This window comes from Sturnira hondurensis, unplaced genomic scaffold, assembly GCF_014824575.4.
Source record: "Sturnira hondurensis isolate 20B ecotype Veracruz unplaced genomic scaffold, ASM1482457v3 Scaffold0003090, whole genome shotgun sequence".
Lineage (NCBI taxonomy): Eukaryota > Metazoa > Chordata > Mammalia > Chiroptera > Phyllostomidae > Sturnira > Sturnira hondurensis.
Window position 1 is genome coordinate 8,175,653 of NW_028075721.1, and position 23,215 is coordinate 8,198,867.

At 38.3% G+C, this 23,215-nt stretch overlaps 1 protein-coding gene across 7 annotated transcripts in view; it reads left to right on the forward strand.

Annotated features, from left to right (window-relative positions):
• The window catches only part of CNOT1 (CCR4-NOT transcription complex subunit 1), an 83,401-nt gene that overhangs the window by 8,280 nt on the left and 51,906 nt on the right, over window positions 1-23,215 (forward strand). For all 7 annotated transcript variants that reach the window (XM_037041598.1, XM_037041597.1, XM_037041601.1 and 4 more), the window contains exons 2-6: window positions 12,439-12,714; window positions 19,971-20,078; window positions 22,177-22,275; window positions 22,634-22,702; window positions 22,790-22,844. In XM_037041598.1, the coding sequence (XP_036897493.1) occupies window positions 12,613-12,714; window positions 19,971-20,078; window positions 22,177-22,275; window positions 22,634-22,702; window positions 22,790-22,844 (433 nt within the window). In that variant the 5' untranslated portion in view covers window positions 12,439-12,612. The remainder of the gene's footprint in view (window positions 1-12,438; window positions 12,715-19,970; window positions 20,079-22,176; window positions 22,276-22,633; window positions 22,703-22,789; window positions 22,845-23,215) is intronic.

Consider the following 23,215-nt stretch of genomic DNA (forward strand, 5'->3'; position numbering starts at 1 on the left):
CCCTTCACACACCTATGACTGGGCACCTGGCCTGCAACCCAGGCCTGTGCCCTGACTGGGAATTGAACCGTTGACTCTTTGCTTTGCAGTCTGGTGCTCAGTCCACTGAGCCACATCAGCCAGGGCTTTATAATTTCTTATGATTAATATTTCTCCCCTCCAGTGGGAGTGCAGGGTTGTATGTATATCTATTTACTGGTGTACCTCAAATATCTGATACACAGCAAGTGCTCAACAAATGTTTGACTAGATTAAAACACATAACAGTAATGCTTAAACTGTTTCTCTGTTAAGTTCTGGTCACCACTTCACATAAGCCATATACCATTTCTTACCATCCGGTGAATTTGAGTTGTGCTGGGTTTTGTGTTAACTTTGTGGAAAGCCAAATTTGAGGTGTTTACATCTGGAACCTACCTTATAGAAAGTGGTTGTAAAAGCCCTTTTTCTCCATTGGTGTTTGGGCAGGGTAGTTTTTTGTTGGTGGTGCTGTCCTTCCTTGCAAGATGTTTATTGTTATTGCATCTCTAATTCTCAGATGCCAGTGGCTCTCCCACATCTATACATTTCAAAATGCTTTTGAAGATTATATTGCCCTCCAGTCTATCCCAGTAAATACTCTTTTTTTTTTTTAAAGATTTTATTTATCTTTAGAGGGGAAGGAGAGAGGGAGAAACATCAATGTATGGTTGCCTTTGGTGTGTCCCCTGCTGGGAGTTGGCCTGCAGGGAACCATCCTGCAACCCAGGCATGTGCTCTGACTGGGAATCGAACCGCGATCGTGTGGTTCCAGTAAATACTCTTGACATTCGGATTTGTTGTCAGGGTTATTTTATTTACTTTAGATCCAATTATGGGTGTAAGTCACAAGTTACTTAAAATTTAATTTTACAGTGGCATATGTGAAAGACTACAGAAGGAAAAAGAACACCTTATTTTGCTGACTGTAAAACAGATTTGCAGTATGGTAACATCTTTGAAATTGGGTTGCATCACGTTGTAGAAAGAATGCAACAGCCTGCGAACCAAAAAGATTGCAGTTCAATTCCCTGTCAGGGCACATGCCTGGGTTGCAGGCCAGGTGCCCAGTCAGAGGATGCACGAGAAGCAACCATACATTGTTATTTCACTCTCCCCTTCCCTTCCCTTCCCTTTTAAAGATAAATAAATAAAAGTAAAAAAAAATTAAAATACTGCCAAGTAAACCTTCTTAATGATACATAAAATAACAATGTTATTACAGTTAAAGACAAATCAACCTTAAGTGTTGTGGAAAATGGCCTCCATCTCTGATGGATGATGAAGGTGGAAGAAAATTCTTAAACTTCAACTACATTTTGTTTTCTGTTAAGTCTAGTCAAATTGCATTTTAGGGAACCTACAAATTGAATTTTGATACTGGGTTTACCTGGTTCTTTAAAGTTTTTAGTGCCCTCAAAGCTAGTTGGCTGGGAGTGTTGGTGAGAGAGATTGAACTCCAGGAACTGATTGGAAGGGTAATATACATGAAACAATAGTGAATGATTTTATAGTGCATCATACATATTGAAGGGAGAGTGGAGGTAGATCAGCAGATCAGTCACTCTCTAGGTGATCTGAATTGGTTTGGGAGGTTTTGCAGGGCTGGGGATTGAACTAAACCCTGACTTAGTATCTGATGCTTTTATCTCCTTTATGGAGGCGTCTTGGCCTGCTTCCCAGTGACCAGTAACTTTCTTCCTTAAAGGCCATCAATGATCTAGTTGCTAATTCTGATATTTACTAATAAAATTTTTTGCACTGCTGACTGTATCTTTTAAAATACCTTCCCCATGTTTCCCGTGGACTATGGCTATATTAGCAGTTGCTGCATAACAAATCACTCCGATATTTATCTATTTAAAACTTTCTTGCTCTTTATTATTTCACATGCACCGTTTGGCTAGATGCTTCTGACTCAGTGTTTCTCACAAAGTTGTAATGCAGGCACCCACAGGCTATAGTCATCTCAAGCCTGAAGGGTGGGGATATCTTACCTGTGTGGCAGTTGGCAGGTTTCTCAAATCCTTGCTAGCTTGGTTGTTGGTTGGGAGACTTTAGTTTCTTGTCTCATGTCCCATCTCTGTAGGGTTACTCATAACTTGACATCTTCTCTTAGTACAAGCCTAGAGAGAGGTAAACAAGTGAATCTTTCGTAACTTAATTTTGGGATTGACTTTGCGTTATCCTTTTTCAAAGGTACACTTAAGGTCCAGCTCACACTTAAGGGAAGGGGTTTTACATAAGGGTGTAAATATTAGGTAGAGATCATTGGAATTACTTTAGAGATTGCCTACACAATGAACATTTCCCAGAGATTTGTTCTTGGGACTCTGGTAGGGATGCTATCTGTTCTTAGGTTTTACTACTCTCCTTGGTTTCTGTTATGCACTCTTAAGTTTCTTAGACGTCAATGGCAACCCTTTTGTTGTTTTTTTTTCTACCCACCTTTGAATGCTAAGCTTCCTTATACATCTGCAGTTCTCCCACACGATCTCATCCATGTGTTGGTTGGTGACTTCCAGATCTGTTTGCAGGCCACATTTTGTATGCTCTAGACTTTAAATCCAGCTGCCCATTGGATTACATCTCTATGCCTTACTCCATACAAGTCCCAAATTGAATTTAATTCTTCTTGCCCTTCAAACTTTCTCTTCCTCAGTTTCATGTTAGAAGTAAGCAGAACTCAGGTGCTTGGTCTGGAAATGTTACTATGTATTTGATGATGACCCCTTTTTGTACACTTCTTCCTTATTCCTTCTTTCAAGGTACCTAGAGTTGTTACGGGGACCTTCTGCCAAAAATTGTGAGTTTCCATAAGGAAAGCAGGTGTTCAACATAAACCACTTTTTTTAAAAACAGTTTAGGCAGTTAGCCACTCTTAACTAGTTTGCTCCTAAAATCTTGAGTTCTGACACCAGCCAAGGGGCCCAGGGCCAAACTGGCAAATCTTTGTAGGATAGCAATCTTAGGCCTTTTATATTACCTCTTTTCTACACAGTGCATGTTGTAACTGGGGTTTTGTATAGAGAGTCTTGGAATCTGCAAAACTTTATTGACCTAATATTTTGTTTTTGAAAGTTATTTTTCACCCTCGCTGGTGTAGTTCAGTGGATTGAGCGCGGGTTGTGAACCAAAGGGTCACTGGTTGGTTCTGTTCCAGTCAGGGTACATGCCTGGATTTGGGGACATGAGAGAAGCAAGCAACTAAATCTTAAAAACAAAGAAAGAAAACTATCTATTTCAGTGGAGAAAAAAGGTTCAATTCACTTCTCAGCCTCTTTATTTTAAGCTTTCAGATAGTTATTTGTATCTTAGATACTACGCATATAAAGACATACACAGAATGCTTTTCTGTAACTTGATTTTCCCCCATAGAGATTTTGCAGTCCTTCTAACTCCTTTTTTAGTGATTGCATCGAGATTTAGTGTACTTTTCTTAAACATTTCCCAGAGCTATTAAAGTGGTTCTCAAACATTAAAATAAACTAAAATCACCTGCACAGTGTGTTTAAAATACCATGTCCTATTCTTTCCCCAAGAACTTTGGTTCTTTTGATGTAGGGGGGTTCTTAGAAATTAGCATTTTTAAAGAAGATTTTATTTATTTTTAGAGAGGGGAAGGGACAGAGAAAAGAAGGAGAGAAACACGAATGTGTGATTGCCTCTTGAACACCCCCCACTGCAGACCTGGCCCACACCCAGGCATGTGCTGTAGATTGGGAATTTACGGCTACCCCTTGATTCACAGACAGGTACTAGCCAGTGCAGGAATCAGCATATTAAATAGCTTGCCTCGCCTCCCCATTCTTACACACAATTACCTTAGTCACATAGCATTATCGTAAAATCTTTACTTATTCTACTAGGTGCTTCAAATGAGTATTTACTTTGGTGGTTTTTATAGCATCTATTGTATATAGTATCAAATCATTGAATTAATAGGAGGGCTACGTTTAGCAGATGTTTATATGGTGCAATGGAGTAAACTAGGAGGAGGAGGATCATTTTGGACATTTTATATAATCCTGGTAAAATTAGGGATAATAATAGTAAATTTTTTGGTTAAAAATATTTTCAAAGTTTAATGAACTTGAGCTTGTTTCTATAATCAGATTTATGTTGGTTTTATGCTTTAAAAGGCTACGTAGAAACTTCATTTGCATATATAACAATTTAAAACCTTTTTAGTGTCATTAAAAAATTTAAAATTTTGAAGATAAATGTTCTTTTTTTTTTTTTAAAGATTCTGTTTATTTTTAGATAGAGGAGAAGGGAGGGAGAAAAAGGAGGGGAGAAACATCAATTTGTGGTTGCCTCTTGTGCCTACTGGGGACCTGGCCTGCAACCAGGCATGTGCCCTGGCTGGGAATTGAACCAGTGACCCTTTGGTTTCCAGGCCAGTGCTCAATTCACTGAGCCACACCAGCCAGGGTGGTAAATGCTCTTTTTTATTGGGGGGGGGGGGGCGGCGGCGGACAGTGACTTTAAAAATGAACATGAATATATATATCCTCACCCAAAGACATGCTTATTGATTTTAGAGAGAGAAGGGGGAAACATCAATTGGTTGCCTCTTATATGTGCCCCAATTGGTGACTGAGGACCAAATGGATGCCTAGGAACCCGTGACCTCCTAATTTATAGGATGATGCTCCAACCAGCTTAGCCACAGTGGCCAGGCCTAGGATAATCATTCTTGAGAGACAGTCGACATATAACATTGTGTGACTTTAAGATGTACAGAATACTGATTTGATACTTTTTTACTGCAACATGATTGCCATTGTAGGTATTAGCTAATACCTCTAGCACATCATGTAATTATCATTTCTTCTGGTGGTGGAAACAGTTAACTATCTCTTAAGTTTAATGTTTATAATACAGTTTTGTGTGTGTGTGTGTGTGTCTGTAATCACTGTATTATGTTTTAGATCTCTAGGACTGACTTGCTATTTACAAGTGTGTATCGTTAAATACCAATTCCCTCACCCCCTGGTAGCTACCATTTCACCCTGTTTTTTTGAGTTTGGTTTTTAATATATTATTGAAATGCAGCTGATACTCATTTCATGTGGACAAATACACAAAATAATCACCACAATAAATTTAGTTCACATCTATCACCACACATAGTTACAAAAAAGAATTCGTTGTGATGAGAACTGAAGATTTACTCTAATTATGGCCACCTTACTATTTATTACATCCCCAGGACTTATTTTCTAACTGGAAACTTGTACCTTTTGACCACATTTACCCATTTTGTACACACCTCCCCTTTCTTCGGGCAACCACCAGTCTTTTTTTTTTTTTTTTTTTAAGATTCCACATATAATGGATATCATAACCCTGCTTGCCTTTGATAATACTTTGTCTGATTTATCTCACCTAGCATAATGTCTTTCAGGGTCCATCCATGTTGCAAAATGGTGGGATTTCCCTTTTTCTCATGGCTAAATAGTATAGTATTGTTTTATGTGTGTGTGCCTCATACGATTTTATTTTTAAATTAAAATTTTTTATTTTCTTTTTTTTTAAATCCTCACTCGAGGATGTGCTCGCTGATTTTAGAGAGGAGAAGAGTAGAAAGAGGGAAGGAACCATCAATGTGAGAAAAACATGGATTGGTTCTTTCGTAGGTGTCCTGACTGGGAACCACACCTGAGATCTGTTTGTGGGACAACACTGACCAACTGAGCCACGCTGGCCAGGGCTGTTTTTAAATTTTTAAGGAAATGTCACTGTTCTCCATACTGGTTGAACCAATTTACACTCCCACAACGAGTGAACAGAGGTTCTCTTTTTTCCAAATCCTTGTTGACATTTACTCTTCTTGTTGCTAGCTGCCAATGTCCAGGAGCTTTTTCCCTATGCTTTTCTTCTAGTAGTTCTGTGGTATCAGGTCTTGTTAGCTGTTTATTTGGGGGGTGGGGGAAGGGAGGGAGAGAAAGAGGGAGAGGTTCATTGATGTGCAAGAGAAACATCGATTGGTTGGTTGCCTCTTGTATGTGACAGAGGTCTGAACCCACAACCCAGGCATGTGCCCTGAGGGGAATCCAAAAGGCCACATCCACCTGTCCAGTGGATCAGAGCTCTTGGTCCTTTGTACCCCATCTTGTATGGGTACAGCTGCCCCACTCCCCTATTCCTCCTCTCTTCTCCTGCTCTGTCCCCACTTCTCTTCCTCTCTTCCCTCCTCTTCCTCCTTAGGCTCTTCCTTCCAGTCATGCACCTTCAACCAGCTGAGCCACAGGGCTAGTATCAGGTCTTATATTTAAGTCTTTAATTCTGGTTTCTCTTCTGATCCATTTTTAGAGAGAAGGGCAGGGAAGGAGAAGGAGAGGGAGAAAAACATTAGTGTGTGGTTGCCTCTCACATGGCTCCCACTGGGGACCTGGCCCACAACCCAAGCATGTTCCAACTGGGAATAGAACTGGTGACCCTTTGGTTTGCAGCCCACGCTCAACCCGCTGAGCTCCACCAGCCAGGGTGCTTTGTAGTATAGTTTAAAACCAGGAGGCTTGATGCCTCCAGTTTTTTTGTACCCTTTCCTCATTCTTTGGCTATTTAGGGTCTTGAATGTTTCATACAAATTTTGGATTTTTAAAAATTAGATTTTATTTTTAGAGAGGAAAGAGCGGGACAGAAACATCAATGTGAGAGAAAAACATTGATTAGCTGCTGTCCGTACATGCCCAGCTGGGGACTGAACCCACAACCTAAGCATTTGCCCTGACCTAGAATTGAACCCATGACCCTGGTTTGTGGGACGACATTCCAATCAACTGAGCCACACTGACTAGGGCTGGTAGCCTTCTTTTCTTCTGACTGTTAAGACTTGATACGAAATTAATGTTTATTTAAAAAGCAAGTATATTACAAAGGTGATGTGACATGGAAAAAATGGTGGGGGGGCTGCAATTTTGAGGTCAGGGTGATCCTCACTGAGGTGACATTTATTTACAGACTTGAAGAAGTAAAATAGCCACTCAGTAGTTATCTGAAGGAAGAACATTCCAGGCAGGGGTATCAGCTGATGTAAGGCTCAAAGGTGAGAGTGTGCTAGAGGAGAAGAAAAGACGCCATTGCGACTAGAAATTGAGCAAGAAAGTGAAAAGTAGAAGAGGGAAGCTACAAGAGTACCGTGGCTAGATTCTGCTGTAAAGGTGTGTTTGTTCATAGGCTCTCACGAGGGCTCAGGTTTCCAGTTTGAGTCAGTGGACGGTTTTGAGCACAGGATGACCTCAGTTTTTATATTTGAAAAAATATTTTTCTCTGACTTGTGTTGAGAATAGAGTGACAATTTAAGAAATTAACATAGTAATCCAAGTGTGAGAGAATAGTCCTTCATATCAAAGCTGTAAGAGATGGTGAGAAATGACTAGATTCAGGGTTCATTTTATAGGTGGAATTAAAGGATTTATAGAACTAAAGTGGGGTGGTGTGGGAAGGTTCCCAGGATTTTGTCCTGAGTAACTTTAAGGATAGAGTTGGTATTGCTTGAGATGAGAAAGATTTTGTATGGGTGAGACGTCATTAAGGGGAAAGGACAGCAGCTTTTTTGATGTCCTTATTTATTTGTTACTCTTAGAAAATCTCATTTTTGACTGGAATCATATTTAGAAGTAGACGCTATCAGAGAAGACTGCCTATGTCTCTGGCATTTTTCTTTGGCCTTCATTTTCTTAGCCAAAAGTTTAGCATGTTCTGTGGCCTCTCACTTTTCTTGGTACATTGTTTTTTTTAGAGCCATACACCAGTGTATGTGTTGCAGGGCATGTGGAGAACAAGATGCTAAATATTTTCTTTCCTTTTGTAAAAATATTTTATTTATTTATTTTCAGAGAGAGGGGAAGGGAAGGAGAAAGAGTGGGAGAGAGACATCAATGTGTGGTTGCCTCTCCTGTGTCCCCTACTGGGGATCTGGCCCGCAACTCAGGCATGTGCCCTGACTGGGAATCGAACCAGCGACCCTCTGTTTCACAGGCCTGTGCTCAATCCACTGAGCTACATCAGCCAGGGCTAAATATTTTCTTTTAAAAAATATTTATTTTTAGAGGGAAAAGGAGGGAGAGATGGAGAGAAACATCGATGTCTGAGAGGTGCATCATCAATCAGTTTCCTCTTACACACCTCCAACTGGGGACCCGGCCTGCAACCCAGGCATGGCCCTGACCAGGAATCTAACCTGCAACCTTTTGGTTCACGGGTCAGCACTCAGTCCACTAAGCCACACCATCCAGAGCATAAGTGTTCTACTTTGGTTAATAAAAGGCTATTGTCACTAGCTCTGATAAGGTGAGGGCTCAGAATTGGTCATTAGTTCAGTGTGTAAACTTACCAAGATAAGGAAGATTGGCTTCTTGAAACTTGTATTACGTAGTATTTTTATCTTTAGAACTCTTAGATGTTAAGGTGAAATGGCTATAGTCCTTGCCATAGGGCCTCCTTATCAAAAGAGATGATGTAGTTGAAGAGCAGAGATCTCAGTTGTATTTGAGGAATTGTTTCTTGGAAGGTTATTCAGCCCTCGTTTTGCTGAATTCATACTGCATCATAAGTAAAACAATAATTAAAATAGTCCATCAAGCATCTATGTCATGGTGAAGTTATTTTGTTGTTTTCTTTGTGTCAGCATTTTTAAAAAAGATTTTATTTTCTTTTTTAGAGAACAGAAAGGGAGAAAGAGAGGGAGAGAAACATTGACATGTGTTGCCTCTCACAGGCCCCTAACTGGGGCCTGGCCCACAACCCAGGCATGTGTCCTCACTGGGAATTGAACCGGCAACCCTCTGATTCGTAGTCTGGCCACTCCATTGAGCCACACCAGCCAAGGCTATGTCAGCATTTTTAATGTAAATTCTGAGCAAAGAGAAACTTTCTTTCTTCCAAACTCTTACCTGTCATGAAATCTATTGCCTTTTTAAATTATGTGTAATCGTTAGATGTGTGCATCTTTGCATATGTCTGTTGGCTGTCTGTATGTGCTCTTGGGAGAAATGTTTATTCAGGTCCTAAACAGGGGAGAGAAAGAGGGGGAGAGAAACATCAATGTATGGTTGCTTCTCACATGCCCCGCTGTGGGGGACCTGGCCTGCAACCAGGCATGTGCCCCGACTGGGAGTAGAACCTGCGACCCTTTGGTTTGTAGGCCAGTGCTCAATCTACTGAGCTATACCAGCCAGGACATATGAGTTCTCTTTAATTTATTTTACCCCAAATCTACCTCTCCTTCCATTCCCCCTTTCTCTGTAAACTTTAAAAAATGAAGGTGGAAAATGAGTGAATACTTGTGGAAAAACAATTTTAAAAGCTGAAGAAGGTGAAAAGGGAAAGCTTCCATACTCTATATTTAGGGGAATCGTTTAAGTTCTTTAAAGAATTTTATTCTCTTCCCTTACTGAGCATCTTTCCTGCACAGTTTTTATTCTTTTAAGTAACTGCTTTGTTCAGATATACCATAATAGATTTAAGCAGTCACTTTTTTTTACTGTTTTACTTTTTTAATTTTTGCTATGATAAACAATACTTTAGTGGAAATCTCTGTTTCCTTTGAGTTCTTGAGGCAAGGGGTGCACATTCTTAATAGTAGAATTTATAGGTTCAAGAATAGTGCAATTAACACTTTTTACAATATTGCCAATTTAAGTTTCTGCAAATGATGTGCCACTTAATGTTCTTGTTAAGAGTCTGATAGGTTCTTTGTTTGCCTGTATATATATATCCTCATTATGTTGTTGTCTTCCAACTTGGATTTTTGCTAGTCTCGCTACCAGTGTAACATGAAAGAAACAATTTGTTCTTAGAATTTATAGCAGGCAAGTTCTATAAGTACAGTTATCGTTAACTTTTCATAATATTGTTGCTTTAGAATGAACAAAAAAATATCTTGATGCATTCCCATGCTTCTCCTACCCTTTTTAAAGGAGGATATATATAGAGAGAGAGCATAGGTAGAACCTTTGTTTTCTGAAAACAGAACAAAACACTGTGGTCTTCTCCATTGCTAAGAAAGTGTTTGAGATAAATGTTTAAATACCTTTACCCAAGGGGATTTTAATCTTTATGAATTTTCTGTATTTTACACAGTTCTGATTCTAATAAATTTACAAACTCGTGTCAGGAGTTGAAACTGGATAAGCTGAGTTTTCCCTACTTTCAAAGATTTTTGTGTTTCAACACTGGTACTTGGTGAATTCTTAAAAGCACTTGCTGTGTTGGGTTGGTTTTGGTAATACAGGCTAGTTCCTCTGATTCTCAAGTGGTTCAAATTAAAAAGATAAGCATCTTGTCATTTTAACTATATCACTGCTTTGGGTTTCCCTTTCTAAATGTTTTCATTAATGCAGGAAGGAATTTGAATTCTGGAGCTCTTACCTGCTTTTGAGCCAGCCATTCGAATACCTAAGGTACAACTTGAGGACCAAACTATGTCATTCCTAAGTAGTACCTAGGAGTAAAGTGAATAAATATTGTAACTAGGTTGTGGATAGTGTGGGAATAGGGATTGAAAATGTCAGGTGAGACTTCCGCCAAGATGTAGAGGCATAGGTGGAAACACTGTGCTTTCTCCCACAACCAAGTTTGAATACAACAAAGGTTTAGTAAACAAAGGCGCAGCCAAAGAACAGAAAATTGAACTATACAGAAGTCCAACAACAACGAGCCATTCAACTGGGACCAGTAAGAGGGGCGGAGCCAGCAGCAGAGCAGGGTAGGGCAGGAAAGATCCCCCGGCCCAGGAATGCAAGGCACACAGGCGGCCAGGGTAGCATCAGGCGGACCCAGTGAGGGCACAAGGCAGCGGGCTGACCACGGCCACACATTCGCGTGTAGTGGGATGACTGTGCGGGCCCCAGCGGTGGGAGGTGGCAGAGGGGACCGCCATTACTTTCTTTTGACCCCGCCCCCATGTACAGCATCACAACCCAGCAACTGAGTTGCCCCTCCCTGGGGAACACCTAGGGCTCTGCCCCTCATACAAAACAGGTGCAAACAGACCAAACATTATGACTCAAGAACAGCTCAAAGCCCCAGAGCCTATAATTCTAAGTGACCAAGAAATGGCCAACCTTTCAGATGCACAGTTCAAAATACTGGTGATCAGGATGCTCACAGAATTGGTTGATTTTAGCCACAAATTAGAGGAACATATGGAGGCTAAACTGATTGAAATGAAGGGAAATGCACAGGAAACCAATATTCATGGAAAGGAAACTGGGACTCAAATCAAGGGAGTGGACCAGAAGGAAGAATGAAACATCCAACCAGAAAAGAACAAAGAAACAAGAATTCAAAAAAAATGAGGAGAGGCTTAGGAACCTCCAGGAATTCTTCAAACGTTCCAGAATTATAAGGGTACCAGAAGGGGAAAAGAAACAGCCGCAAGTGGAAAACTTATTTGAACAAATAATAAAGGAGAACTTCCCCAGTCTGGCAAAGGAAATAGACTTCCAGGAAATCCAGAAAGCTCAGAGAGTCCCAAAGAAGTTGGACCCAAGAAGGAACACACCAAGGCACATCATAATTACATTAGCCAAGATTAAAACGAAGGAGAGAATCCTAGAAGCAGCAAGAGAGAAGGGGACAGTCACCTACAAAGGAGTACCTATCAGACTGTCAGCGGATTTCTCAAAAGAGACCTTACAGGCAAGAAGGGGCTGGAAAGAAGTATTCCAAGTCATGAAATCCAAAGACCTACATCCAAGATTGCTCTATCCAGCAAAGCTTTCATTTAGAATGAAAGGACAGATAAAGCACTTCTCAGATAAGGTCAAATTCAAGGAATTCATCATCACCAAGCCCTTATTATTATATGAAATGTTAAAGGGACTTATATAAGAAAAAGAAGATGAAGAATATGAACAGTGAAAGGACAGCAAACTCACAGTTACTAACAACCACACCTAAAACAAAAGCAAACTAAGAGGACAGCTAGATCAGGAATGGAACCATAGAAATGAAGATCACATGGAGGGTTAGCAACAGGGGAGAGGGAGGAGGAGAAGGGGGGAAAAGGTACAGAAAAGAAGTAGCATAGACAATAGGTAAAAAATAGGGGGAAGGGCAAGAATAGTAGGGGAAATATAGAATCTAAAGAACTTGAGACACGTGGTCATAAACTAAAGGGGGGGAATGGTGGAGGAGGGGTGTGCAGGATGGAGGGGAATGAAGCGGGGGAATAGAACAACAACTGTAATGGTATAATCAATAAAATCTATTTTAAAAAAATGTCAGGTGAGTGTTTCAACAAATTCTCATTTTAAGTACTTTCCTGCTCCTTCTAAGAGGCTATAGTAGAAATCATTTTGAAATAAGTAAATAGATTACCAAATAATATAGATTGTACTGGATTTAACCATTTTTTCCCTAGTAAAAATTTAACTAATTTTAAAATCTTGATTTTTTAAAAAACAGGTGCCATGTTTCAGATCAGAGTAAGACCCCTGGTGAAGAAGAACTGAAGACACTATACAGACACCAGATATAGGCTAATTACAGAGAAAGCATTAACCTGCCTCTGAGGTGACTAAAGGGGAATAATGGTGATTTTGCGCCGGGCTCGGCCGCCTGCTTCCGCCCCAACCAGCAATGAATCTTGACTCGCTCTCGCTGGCCTTGTCTCAAATCAGCTACCTGGTGGACAATTTAACCAAGAAAAACTACCGAGCCAGCCAGCAGGAAATACAGCATGTAAGTAAACAAGTAGTACTGTTAAACGAGTGAGTATGTAGTAGAAAGAAAGTTGGGAATTTATGTAGGTGTGTTACATGAAAAATATCTTAATTTTTGCCCCTTATTTCAGGTGATTTCAGCTTAATATACAACCTCCTCCCAGTTTTGTACAGAATTCTATTCCCATTTATTTTTTCTATTAAAAATGAGATAAACCTCACAAACTATAAAAATCACCTTTTTAAAATGGAAAGTTTAGTATTTTCTAGTTCATCCACATCTAACTCCATCCAGCCATTACCATCTAACTATAATGTTTTGTCACTCTGAAAAGAATGATCTCAGTCCATTAGCAGTTGCTCTTTTTCCCTCTTCACTCCAGCCCCTGGCAGCCACTAATCTACTTTCTACTTGTGTGGATTTGGACATTTTTTATAAATGGAATCACTGTATATGTGGACTCCTGTGTCTATATTCTTTCATTTAGCTTGCTTTTAATCATCATTTTGAGTATGCGTCTGTACTTACCACTTTAGACTATTGTGTGGGTATTCCACATTTTATTTATCCATTAGTTGGATGTTGGGTTTGTTTCTACTTTTAGGGGGCTATTATAAATAGCATGGCTATCCACATTTGATAAGATTTTGGATGGATGTTTATTTTTCAATTTGGGGGGAATATACCAAAGAAGGGAATTGCTGGCTCATATGGTAACTTTATAAAGAGTTAGCAGATTGTTTCCCAGAGCACTGCATCACTTTTTATTCCCACTAGCAATGTGTGAGGGTTCCAGTTTTTCCTTACTTATCATTAACACTCACGTCTTCTTGTTTTAGCCATTCTGTTTAGTGTGAACTGGTTGGTATCGAATTAAGTTTTGATTTGTAGGTAATGATGCTGAGCATCTTTTCAGGTACTTATTTGTGTATATTTGGGGGAAATGTTCATCAAATCTTTGTGGCTTTGATTTTAAAAGCCTTTTAAAATTGTTCTCATGTGTAGTTTTAGCTACACTTATGGAACATTGAATTCAACCTTTATGAAATTAAATAGTGGCCCTGGCTGGTGTAGCTCAGTGGATTCAGTGTGGGCTGTGAACCAAAATGGTCACTGGTTTGATTCCGAGTCAGGACACATGCCTGGATTGCGGGCCAGGTACTCAGTAGGGTGTGTGTGTGAAACAACCACACATTGACATATTTCTATCTCTCTTTCTCCTTCTCTTCCCCTCTAAAAATAAAAGTAAAATCTTTTTTTTTTAAGTAAGTTAAATAGTATACTATACCTTACTTAGATTTAGTCATTGTATACCCCCTTCCCATTTTTAAGTCAAACGGAGTATCATACTTAGAATTGTATATATTGTTAGATTATAACTTATTAGTTCCATGACCAAAATGAGAATAAAAACAATTGCTTGGCATCTTGTTAGAATTAAGTGAAATTAAGCATTAAAAAATTCTCTTCTCTTCCCTCTACGTTATAAGTTATAGTTGCTATAAAACTAAGTATGCAAGTACAAACTTATAAATGAAATGGGTATCTAATTGAACCAAATCCAGGAATTGAGAGGGCTTGTAGGGAACCTTTTTCTCTTGTTTATTTGGGGGGATGTGGATGTAGGACTTCTGGTTGTGGTTTAATTTTATTTTTTATATATTTTAATTATTTATTCATCTTCAGAGAGAGGGGAAGGGAGGGAAAAAGAGGGAGTAAAAAGCAATGTGTGGTTTCCTCTTGCGCTGCCCCCACTGCAGGGATCTGGCCTGCAACCCAAGCATGTGTCCTGACTGGGAATCAAACTGGCGACCCTTTGGTTTGCAGACCTGTACTCAGTCCACTGAGCCACACCAACCAGGGCTTAATTTTATTTTTAAAATGGATAATATATCAACCTGATTAACCACAACTATCCATTTCTCCTACCCACAGACAGCCTATGTTAGCTGTTTCTTAACTGGTCTTCCAAAGATATTTGCATATAGAAAAGAGGAAAATATTTTCCTTCCTTTTTCTTATTCGGTGGCATATTATATATATTGTTCTGCATCTTGTTTTTTTAAAAAATATTTACTGTTGTATGTTGGAAATCACACTTTAATCCATACATGAAAAGTTTCTTTATGCTTTTTTTATACCTTTTTTTAAGGCAGCATGGTAAATTATTGTATGGATGAATCATAACTTACTGTTGATGGACATTTAAGTTATAGAAATTTTTCGTTTCCTCTACAGACTGTGTTGTTACATGATCATTTTTTGCATGTATATGTTAGTGTATTTGTAGGATATATTCCTAGAAATTCAAGCCTGGGCAACTCTTCTGCTTTGTTTTCTAATGGCAGGGATCAATTTTTTTCTTTTCTTTTTTAAAAAGAGTTTATTTATTTCTTTTCAGGGAGGGGAAGGGAGTGATGAAGAGAGAGGGAGAAACATCAATGTGTGGTTGCCTCTCTCTTACCCCCTACTGGGGGCCTGCCCTACAACGCAGGCATGTGCCCTAGACTGGGAATTGAACTTTAATTGAATTTTTTTTAATTCTTAAAATTGTCTAGTCCCTATTTGATTTCTTTCTTTAACAAAAATTTATTCAGAAAGTATTGATTTAGTCAGAAACCCAAATAATAGTTTGATTGGGAGACAAAAGCAAAGGGTATTTATGAGAAAGAGAAGAGAATCAGTTACATCATTAGAAGGGAGGCATTTCTGTTGGTGCAGATAAGCTAACCTTTCCTGCCTATACCTATTCCTAACCTTAATATCCTGTGTATTTTGCTTTAATTGGAATTTGTTAACCTCCTGTTTATGTTGTAGTATTGATTATTTTGTATCAGCCTTTCTTGTGCTGTGACATACCTTTGAATCTTTAGATTTAAGTAGTGCAGGGGTATTTTTGTTATTTTCTTACAAAATTTTTTAATTTCTTTTGTGGCTTGTGAGATATTGATTATTAGGTGATATCTTTTCTATAAGATTTTTGCCATATGTTTCTTTCGTAAGTACTGCAAGTTTGCTTTCATTTCCTTCTGTTATCTTGTTTTTGAACCAGTGTTACACCTTTTTGAGGATTTTCTCCTCAAAAAACAAAACAAAACAAAACAAAGCAGTTCTGTAATAACTGTGAGGGCATGGAATTCTATTTGAACTCTTCTGTTTGTTTATTTGACTAAGTCCTTTGAAATGCGTCTTCTTTACCAGTCTTGTTTGTTTCTTGGTTCTGTTTTAGTTTCTTCAAATAGGTTTCATTCTGAGTGTTTGGATTTTTGCTTGTCTTTAAATTGACCCAGTTATTTACTCACATATAAACCGTCTTGAGGATGGGAAAGTGTGTTAAGTTGGTCTGCCATTTTTGTTTTCATAATTGGTAATGGGTGCCTCCTCCTATTCTTTTTCTCCAGCATTTTCCTTTGGCTAACTGGTTTGCTCACAGACATTAAAAGTTGCATCCCACTTTTTAAAAAAATTTTTTGTTGTTCGATTACAGTTGTCTGCATTTCTCCCCACCCCTCCCCCCACCCCAGTAAAAGTTGCATCTTAGACCTGGTTGTTACCTCAGGTCTATCTCCTTTGCCTTTCTGCAGTTTCTGTATGTTGATCTGGCTCTCTAAATGGACAGTCTGTTTTTTATAGTTCATCTGTGCCCCAGACTCATTATTTGATCAAAACACAGTTATATATTTTGAGACATTTATCAGTCCTGAACATTTTCATTTCTGGATTTATCAGTCCCAAATGGAAATCTACATTTGGCTTGTCATTTGAGGTGGTAAGAATAAACTATCTATCATATCATTGGGATCACTACTAAAAATAGAATTTTTTTTTGAGAGTGGAATTTAAAAAATTATTGGAAAAGTTAGAATAGAAAAAAATGAACTTAGTTCTACATCTTTTGCTTAAAAATTTGACATTTTTTCCTTTAAATCAATGCTTTATGTGTAGAAAGTAACTCTATATTTGCTGCAAAGATTTGTTTTCATGTTCTTTTCAATATATTAAACTGTTTTGAATATATGTGGTATTGTTTATAAAGTATCTCCAAGTATTCATCCACATAACAGGGAAAACCTGGGATGCATATTTAAAGACTTCCAGCGTGTTTAATAAGCTTAAGAAATATAAAGATGTTTTATTATTTGTATGGTACATTATTTTATTAGTCTTTCCCTGCCCAGTGGGTGGAATGGTATGAATTTTAAGTAAAAAGGTCTAGGGCTTAATTTTATAGGATTAATAAAATCTTGTTTCAGCATCTTCGCAACCCAAGATCATGTTTTTATAATATCACTTTAGTTTTTGTGTTTTTTTTAGATTTTATTTATTTATTTATCTTTAGAGGGGAAGGAGAGAGGGAGAGAAACATCTATGTATGGTTGCCTCTTGTGAGTCCCCTGCTGGGAGTTGGCCTGCAGGGAACTGGGCTACAACCCAGGCATGTGCCCTGACTGGGAATCGAACCGTGATCCTCTGGTTCACAGGCCCGCGCTCAATCCACTGAGCTACACCAGCCAGGATCACTTTAGTTTTAAAAGAAAGAACAGTTGCTCTTAGTGAGGGACAGCACGATATCACAGAAGGAAAATTCCATTCACCTAGTAGCCGTAAAGTTTATCTTGTGATACTATCACTAGCTGGCAAGGTTGTATATGGCATTTCTCTTTAGTCATTGCAGCCTTGACTGTTTTTTTCCTTTAAGATTTTATTTGTTTGTTTTTAGAGAGGGGGGAAAGGAAGGAGAAAGAAAGGGAGAGACATTGACTAAGTTGCCTCTCGCACTCGTGCAACCAGGGACCTGGCCCGCAACCCAGGCTTGTTCCCTGACCAGGAATCAAACCAGCCAAGTTTGGATGCATAGGCCGACACTTAATCCACTGAGCCACACCAGCCAGGGTACAACCTTGACTTCAAAACCAAACAAAACAGCTTATGTATAACAGCCTGGTCTTGTTTGTCTATGTATGAGGGTTGTGAAGATTGAGGAGCTGTAAAAGCCATTGTAAAATAATTATCAAAATAAATGTAAGTATATAAAGGGACATTTGTGAAATTTTGCTGATTCTAGTTAAAACAATAACCTCAATATTTTTTTGTTTTTAACTATTGGCAGACTAATGGCATGTCTCTTCCATTTTTTTTTTAAAGGTTGGTATAAGTCAGCATGTTCATTAACTATGATCAGTCCCTTAATTTCCTCTGGCATTCTTCTCAAATGCAGTTCTTTTTTTTTTTTCTTTTTTCAAGCATTTTATATTCTTTTAAAAAAGATTGTGTTTAAATTTTTTCTTTTATTATTATTTAAAATCTTTATTTTATTTTTTCCGTTGCCATTTAGTCCTATTATACTCCTGTGCCCCCGCCAGTCAAGATTTTATTTATTTTTAGAGAGAGGGCAAAGGGAGGAAAAAGATGGAGAGACACATGTATTGGCTGCCTCTCAGCACCCTCCCACTGGGGACCAAACCCACAACCCAGGCATGTGCCCCCCGATTGGCAACCTCTCACCTTACGGGACAGTGCCCAGCCAACTAAGTCATACCAGTCAGGGCTCAAATGCTATTTTTTTCATCTCTGTGTGGTTGGTTTTTACCTGAAGTCTCAGCTTACATGTTACATCTTTAGGGAAGGTCTCTTCTGAGGTACCGCCCACCCCTCTCCCATCAGTGTCATATACCCCTGTTTTATTTTCTTCATACAACAGTTAAACGTTATCAGAAATTCTTTGCCTGTACTTTTCTTCCCCCCATGAAAATGTACTTCATGAAAGCTATGGAACCAATTGGTCTCCTCTGCTGCTGTATTTACTTGTGTCTTGAATGGTATATTGCTTGTATTTGGCAAGTATTTGTTAAGCTAAGTGATTTTGCTCTTTTGAGGGTGAGGTCTATTTGGTTGGAGCACAGGTAATTTTTTAATTAATTTGATTTGGCTGTTTAAGGTAAGGTTTCATCTTTCCAGGGGATAGGCAAAAAAATCTCTGCCTGTATAGAATTGAAGCAATGATAAGAACCCACAAAACCAACACATTGTGATATAATTAGGTTAACAATCTGTAGAGTTGGAGAGGTTCTTATTATCTGATTATGTGGATTTTAACTTTAAGATGTCAATGGGAAAATGTAGACATTGGTTTTACTTGACTCTCATCACATTTTCTGGATATGGGAAAACTGAAATAAGTTAACTCAGGGAGCCATCACATAATTACCATGGTACAGTGGAAAAGAATAGGCTTTGGAGTTGGACTGAGAATCCAGATTTCTCAAATAATAAATTGAATTTTAGAGTCATGGTGTCTGTTTTGTGTCCTCTGCTTCATCTGTAAAATGATAGTAATTTTCATCGGGGTTGTTGAAAAGTAAACCACTGGAGGCTCAGTACCAGTTTAGCCCAAAGTAGTTAGTTAGATAGTTATTATTTATAGTTTATTAATGTAGCATTTAATAAGCAGTGATTACTCTGCACACATATAACCCCTTGTCTAGACCAGATGTGAAGCAACACAGCTGCACAACTCCTTGCTTTTATGTAACTTAAAAATCCAGAGGAACATAGAAAATAAACATACAATCAGGTGGCGGCAAGTACAGTGCAGAAAGGGTAAAGCAGGGTTAAGGGTTCTTGTGCTATTTTAGAGAGGGTAATTATGAAAGACCTCACTGATGAGGTGACTTTAGAGAGAAACCTAAAGGAGTTGAGAGAACAAGTGCTGTAGCTAACTGGAGCTTTTCAGTTAGAGGGAATAGCAAGTACAAACATTAGTGAATTGAGGAACAGCAAGAAATTAATGAAGCGCAGGAGCAGCAGCTAAAATACTGAAGATAGACCAGTTGTTTTAGAACCTTGCCTTGTAGACTTTTGTAAAGAGTCACTCACAGCTATGTTAGAGAGATTTCAGGTTACTTTTTTAGTAAAAATAATGCATAGGAAAAGTGATGCTCTTGTTGAGTCCAGTTATAAAATTGTTGCCTTACAATTTCAAAAGTATTCTTACTACATGTCATTTATGCTTGTTGTTTTCATTGTGGATGTTGACCAAAGCTGTTATAAGGGCTTCTTACTGGTGCTTTTTCTTCTGTGCTTCCTGCTAGCGACTGTAGGAAACATTTTTGAAATGTTATAAAATACTGGTACCTCTATCTCATTAATTCCTGTAACTCTTATTCCAAAATGAACCATTAATGAAACTTGTGACTTTGCCCTAGAGATTGATTTTTCTTTCTTTTTTTAAAATTCCCTTAATGTTGAGTACAAACTCTTTTTCATCATTTTAGATTGTGAATCGGCACGGTCCTGAGGCAGACAGGCATTTATTACGCTGCCTATTTTCGCATGTGGATTTCAGTGGCGATGGTAAAAGCAGTGGCAAAGATTTTCATCAGGTATTTGGGGCTTACTGGGTTTGTTGACTTAGATCAAATGAATTGCATTTTGGTCATAAGTATATGTAGAAAACAGCGCTTACAAAGAGCATCCAGAAATAATCTTAACTGAGTGGTTGAAAGATAGTGGAACCTCCTCCCTTTTAGGCCTTCCCTCCTCCTGCCTGGCTGCAGACCATCACAGCTACCTAGTTCAGGGTTACAGAGCTGGTGAGCAGACCTGCCTAAAGGAAGGAGGAATGTGGAGAAGGGCTGCTTGACCAGCAAGTGAGGCAGAGGGGAAATCTCATATTCTAGATTGAGTTTCTTTGGCTTGATTCTCAATCTGGAAACAATTTATCATATTATTCCTTATAGTATTTGGTCAGTGGACTTTATTCTGAAGAGGTTTGGTATGGTTTAGCACTTCTTGCTAACATATTAAGTTGGCCAAAAAGTTGTTATGCTTAAAAGTAAAAATAAAAGTCACGTTTTTTATTTTCATGAGTAACTTTGGTATTTACCATTTTGTTCCACTACCTTCTGCCATATTTCAGGCAATTTCATAATTCCATCTTCCCCAATCTTTTTATCTTTTTATCTTTTTGAGCAAAGAACTATTCCAGGTGCCATTTGTAGTCTTCCAGGGAATTGAAATTTTATCCATTAAAAAAATGTTATAAAGAATGAAATAAATAGAAATCCAAGGTGTTAATGTCTGATGAATATAGTGGATAAAACAGAACTTCCCAACCAAACCGTAACAGTTTTTGCTTGGTCATCAAAGAAACCTGTGGTCTTGTGTTATCCTGATGGAAGATTATGTGCTCTTCTGTGGACTAAATCTAGATACATTTTGTTGAGTGCTGCTTTCAGTTGGTCTGATTAGAAGCAGTACTTGTTGGAATTAATCATTTGGTTTTGGAATTAATCATTTGGTTTTTCCGGGAAGAGCTCATAATAGATGACTCCATTCCAATCCCACCATTCACAACATCACTGTCTTCAGAGGAAGACTGAACTTTGGTGTAGTTAGTGATAGTTTGTTTTGCTTGCCCCATGATCTCTTTCATTCTATGTTATTATAAAGTATCCACTTTTTATCACCTGTCACAATTTGTTTTAAAAAATTGAATGTTTTTGCTACTTTTTTTTTTTAAGAGAGGGGGAAGGAAGGGAGAAAGAGAGGGAGAGAAACATCCATCAGTTGCCTCTTGCATACCCCCAACCAGGGACCTGTCCTGCGACCCAGGTTTGTGCCCTGACTGGGAACCGAACTGGTTACCTTTCGGTTCACAGGCCATCACTCAATCCACTGAGCCACACCAGCCAGGGCTTACTACGTTTGAGTAGAGAATCACATAAGGAAATACGGTCAAGGAGATTTTTTTTGTTTAACTTACATGGAACCCAAACATCAAAGTAATTAACACAACCAAGCTGGTGCAAATGATTGTCACTGCTTGATTTGCGTATTTTGAGTATGTTAGCTATTTCCCATGTGGTATAATATAACCTTGATTGTTCTCAATTAATGTCTCACATGGATCTCTGTCACCTTCAGCTGGTCTACTGACCAAGGAGTATCATCCAGTGAGAAATCTCCAGCAAGAAACTTGTCAAAATGTCAACAAAGAAACTTCATGAACTACTTTTGACATGCTCAACCAGCACCCTCATGTCACAGCACCCTCTCTATACGTTGCACAAATCTTTTTTCTGTAACATTTGCATTTTTACAGTTCTTGAAATAATAAAACACAATGTGCTAAAAATGTTGCTTATTTCTTCCCATTTTCAATATTAAAATGGCTGCACAAAAATTGATAATATTTTTAATGTACACTGATATGACTGCTGTTAGAATACAATCTAACAAAAATTGTTTCAAATGAAGTTAAAAGACAACTAAGTGCTACTAGAGCCATCTTACAGGAAAAAATGGACAAACTTTTAGACCAACCCAATATTTTATGTGTTTAAAGGGAGTTTTAAAGAGCTTTTGATAATGTTGAAACAGTATGTAATATTGGATTATACTTTAGTGTTTTGAGTACATCTTCTGTTTGCAACGTGATGACTGTTAGTGCTAATTAAAATTTATTTTTTATTTTTAAAGACTCAATTTCTGATTCAGGAGTGTGCGTCGCTGATTACAAAGCCAAATTTTATCTCCACGTTGTCCTATGCCATTGATAATCCATTGCACTATCAGAAGGTTGGTATTATTTTATCTTTAGTTGTCCTAAGAATGTGATCTCTTACTAGACTTTCTACAAAGGCCATTAACCTTTTGATTTTAAAATTTTAAGTAGTTATGTTGGGGTCTTTATAGCATTCTAACAAAATCAAGGCCGTGAGATTAATAATAAATAGAAGATATTCTTACTAACGCAAGCTCATGTGAAAGCTTAAGCTTGTCAGTCCAGAGTTCTAGGACATGGTGTATATTGTTTCTAGCAGCACTACAGAGTTACATCACACCATGTGGTTTCATAAGTGGGTGAATAGGCGCTTTCATAAACTTTTTAAAAATTGCAAGTTCTTGTTTTACAATAAAGTTTGGTTCATTTCAGAGTTTAAAGCCTGCACCCCACTTATTTGCCCAGCTGAGTAAAGTTCTCAAGTTAAGCAAAGTACAAGAGGTAAGTAATTTAAAGGAAAGAAATGTAGGCAGAATTAAAATTAAAAACAGTTATTTGACTCTGATCAATATAACCATTCTTGTTCAGGTAATTTTTGGCCTTGCCCTCTTGAATTCTTCCAGCTCAGATCTCAGAGGTTTTGGTAAGTTCCCATTTGCCTACATATCCTGCAGTAAAGTCCATGGGTTTTTGAATCTTTTGAGGCTTCGTACTTGTAAATCTAGAGACTAAGACTAATTTAATATTTTGGGGGGGGCAGTCTCGTATGTATATATGGCAAAAACTCATTACATTTAGCTTCATAATCACCTTTATCTGCACATTGTGGTGTAACAGATTAGGGAGTTTCTTCATCTTATGAAACAAACATTATACCCCATGGAACAGCTCTTTATTTCCCTCTCCTCCCAGTCCCTGGCAATTGCTGTCTTACTTATACCTACCTACTAGACATTAGAGGGTGAAAGGTGAGTTGGTGAATGACAGTGATGTATTTTGATGATATGTGACTTT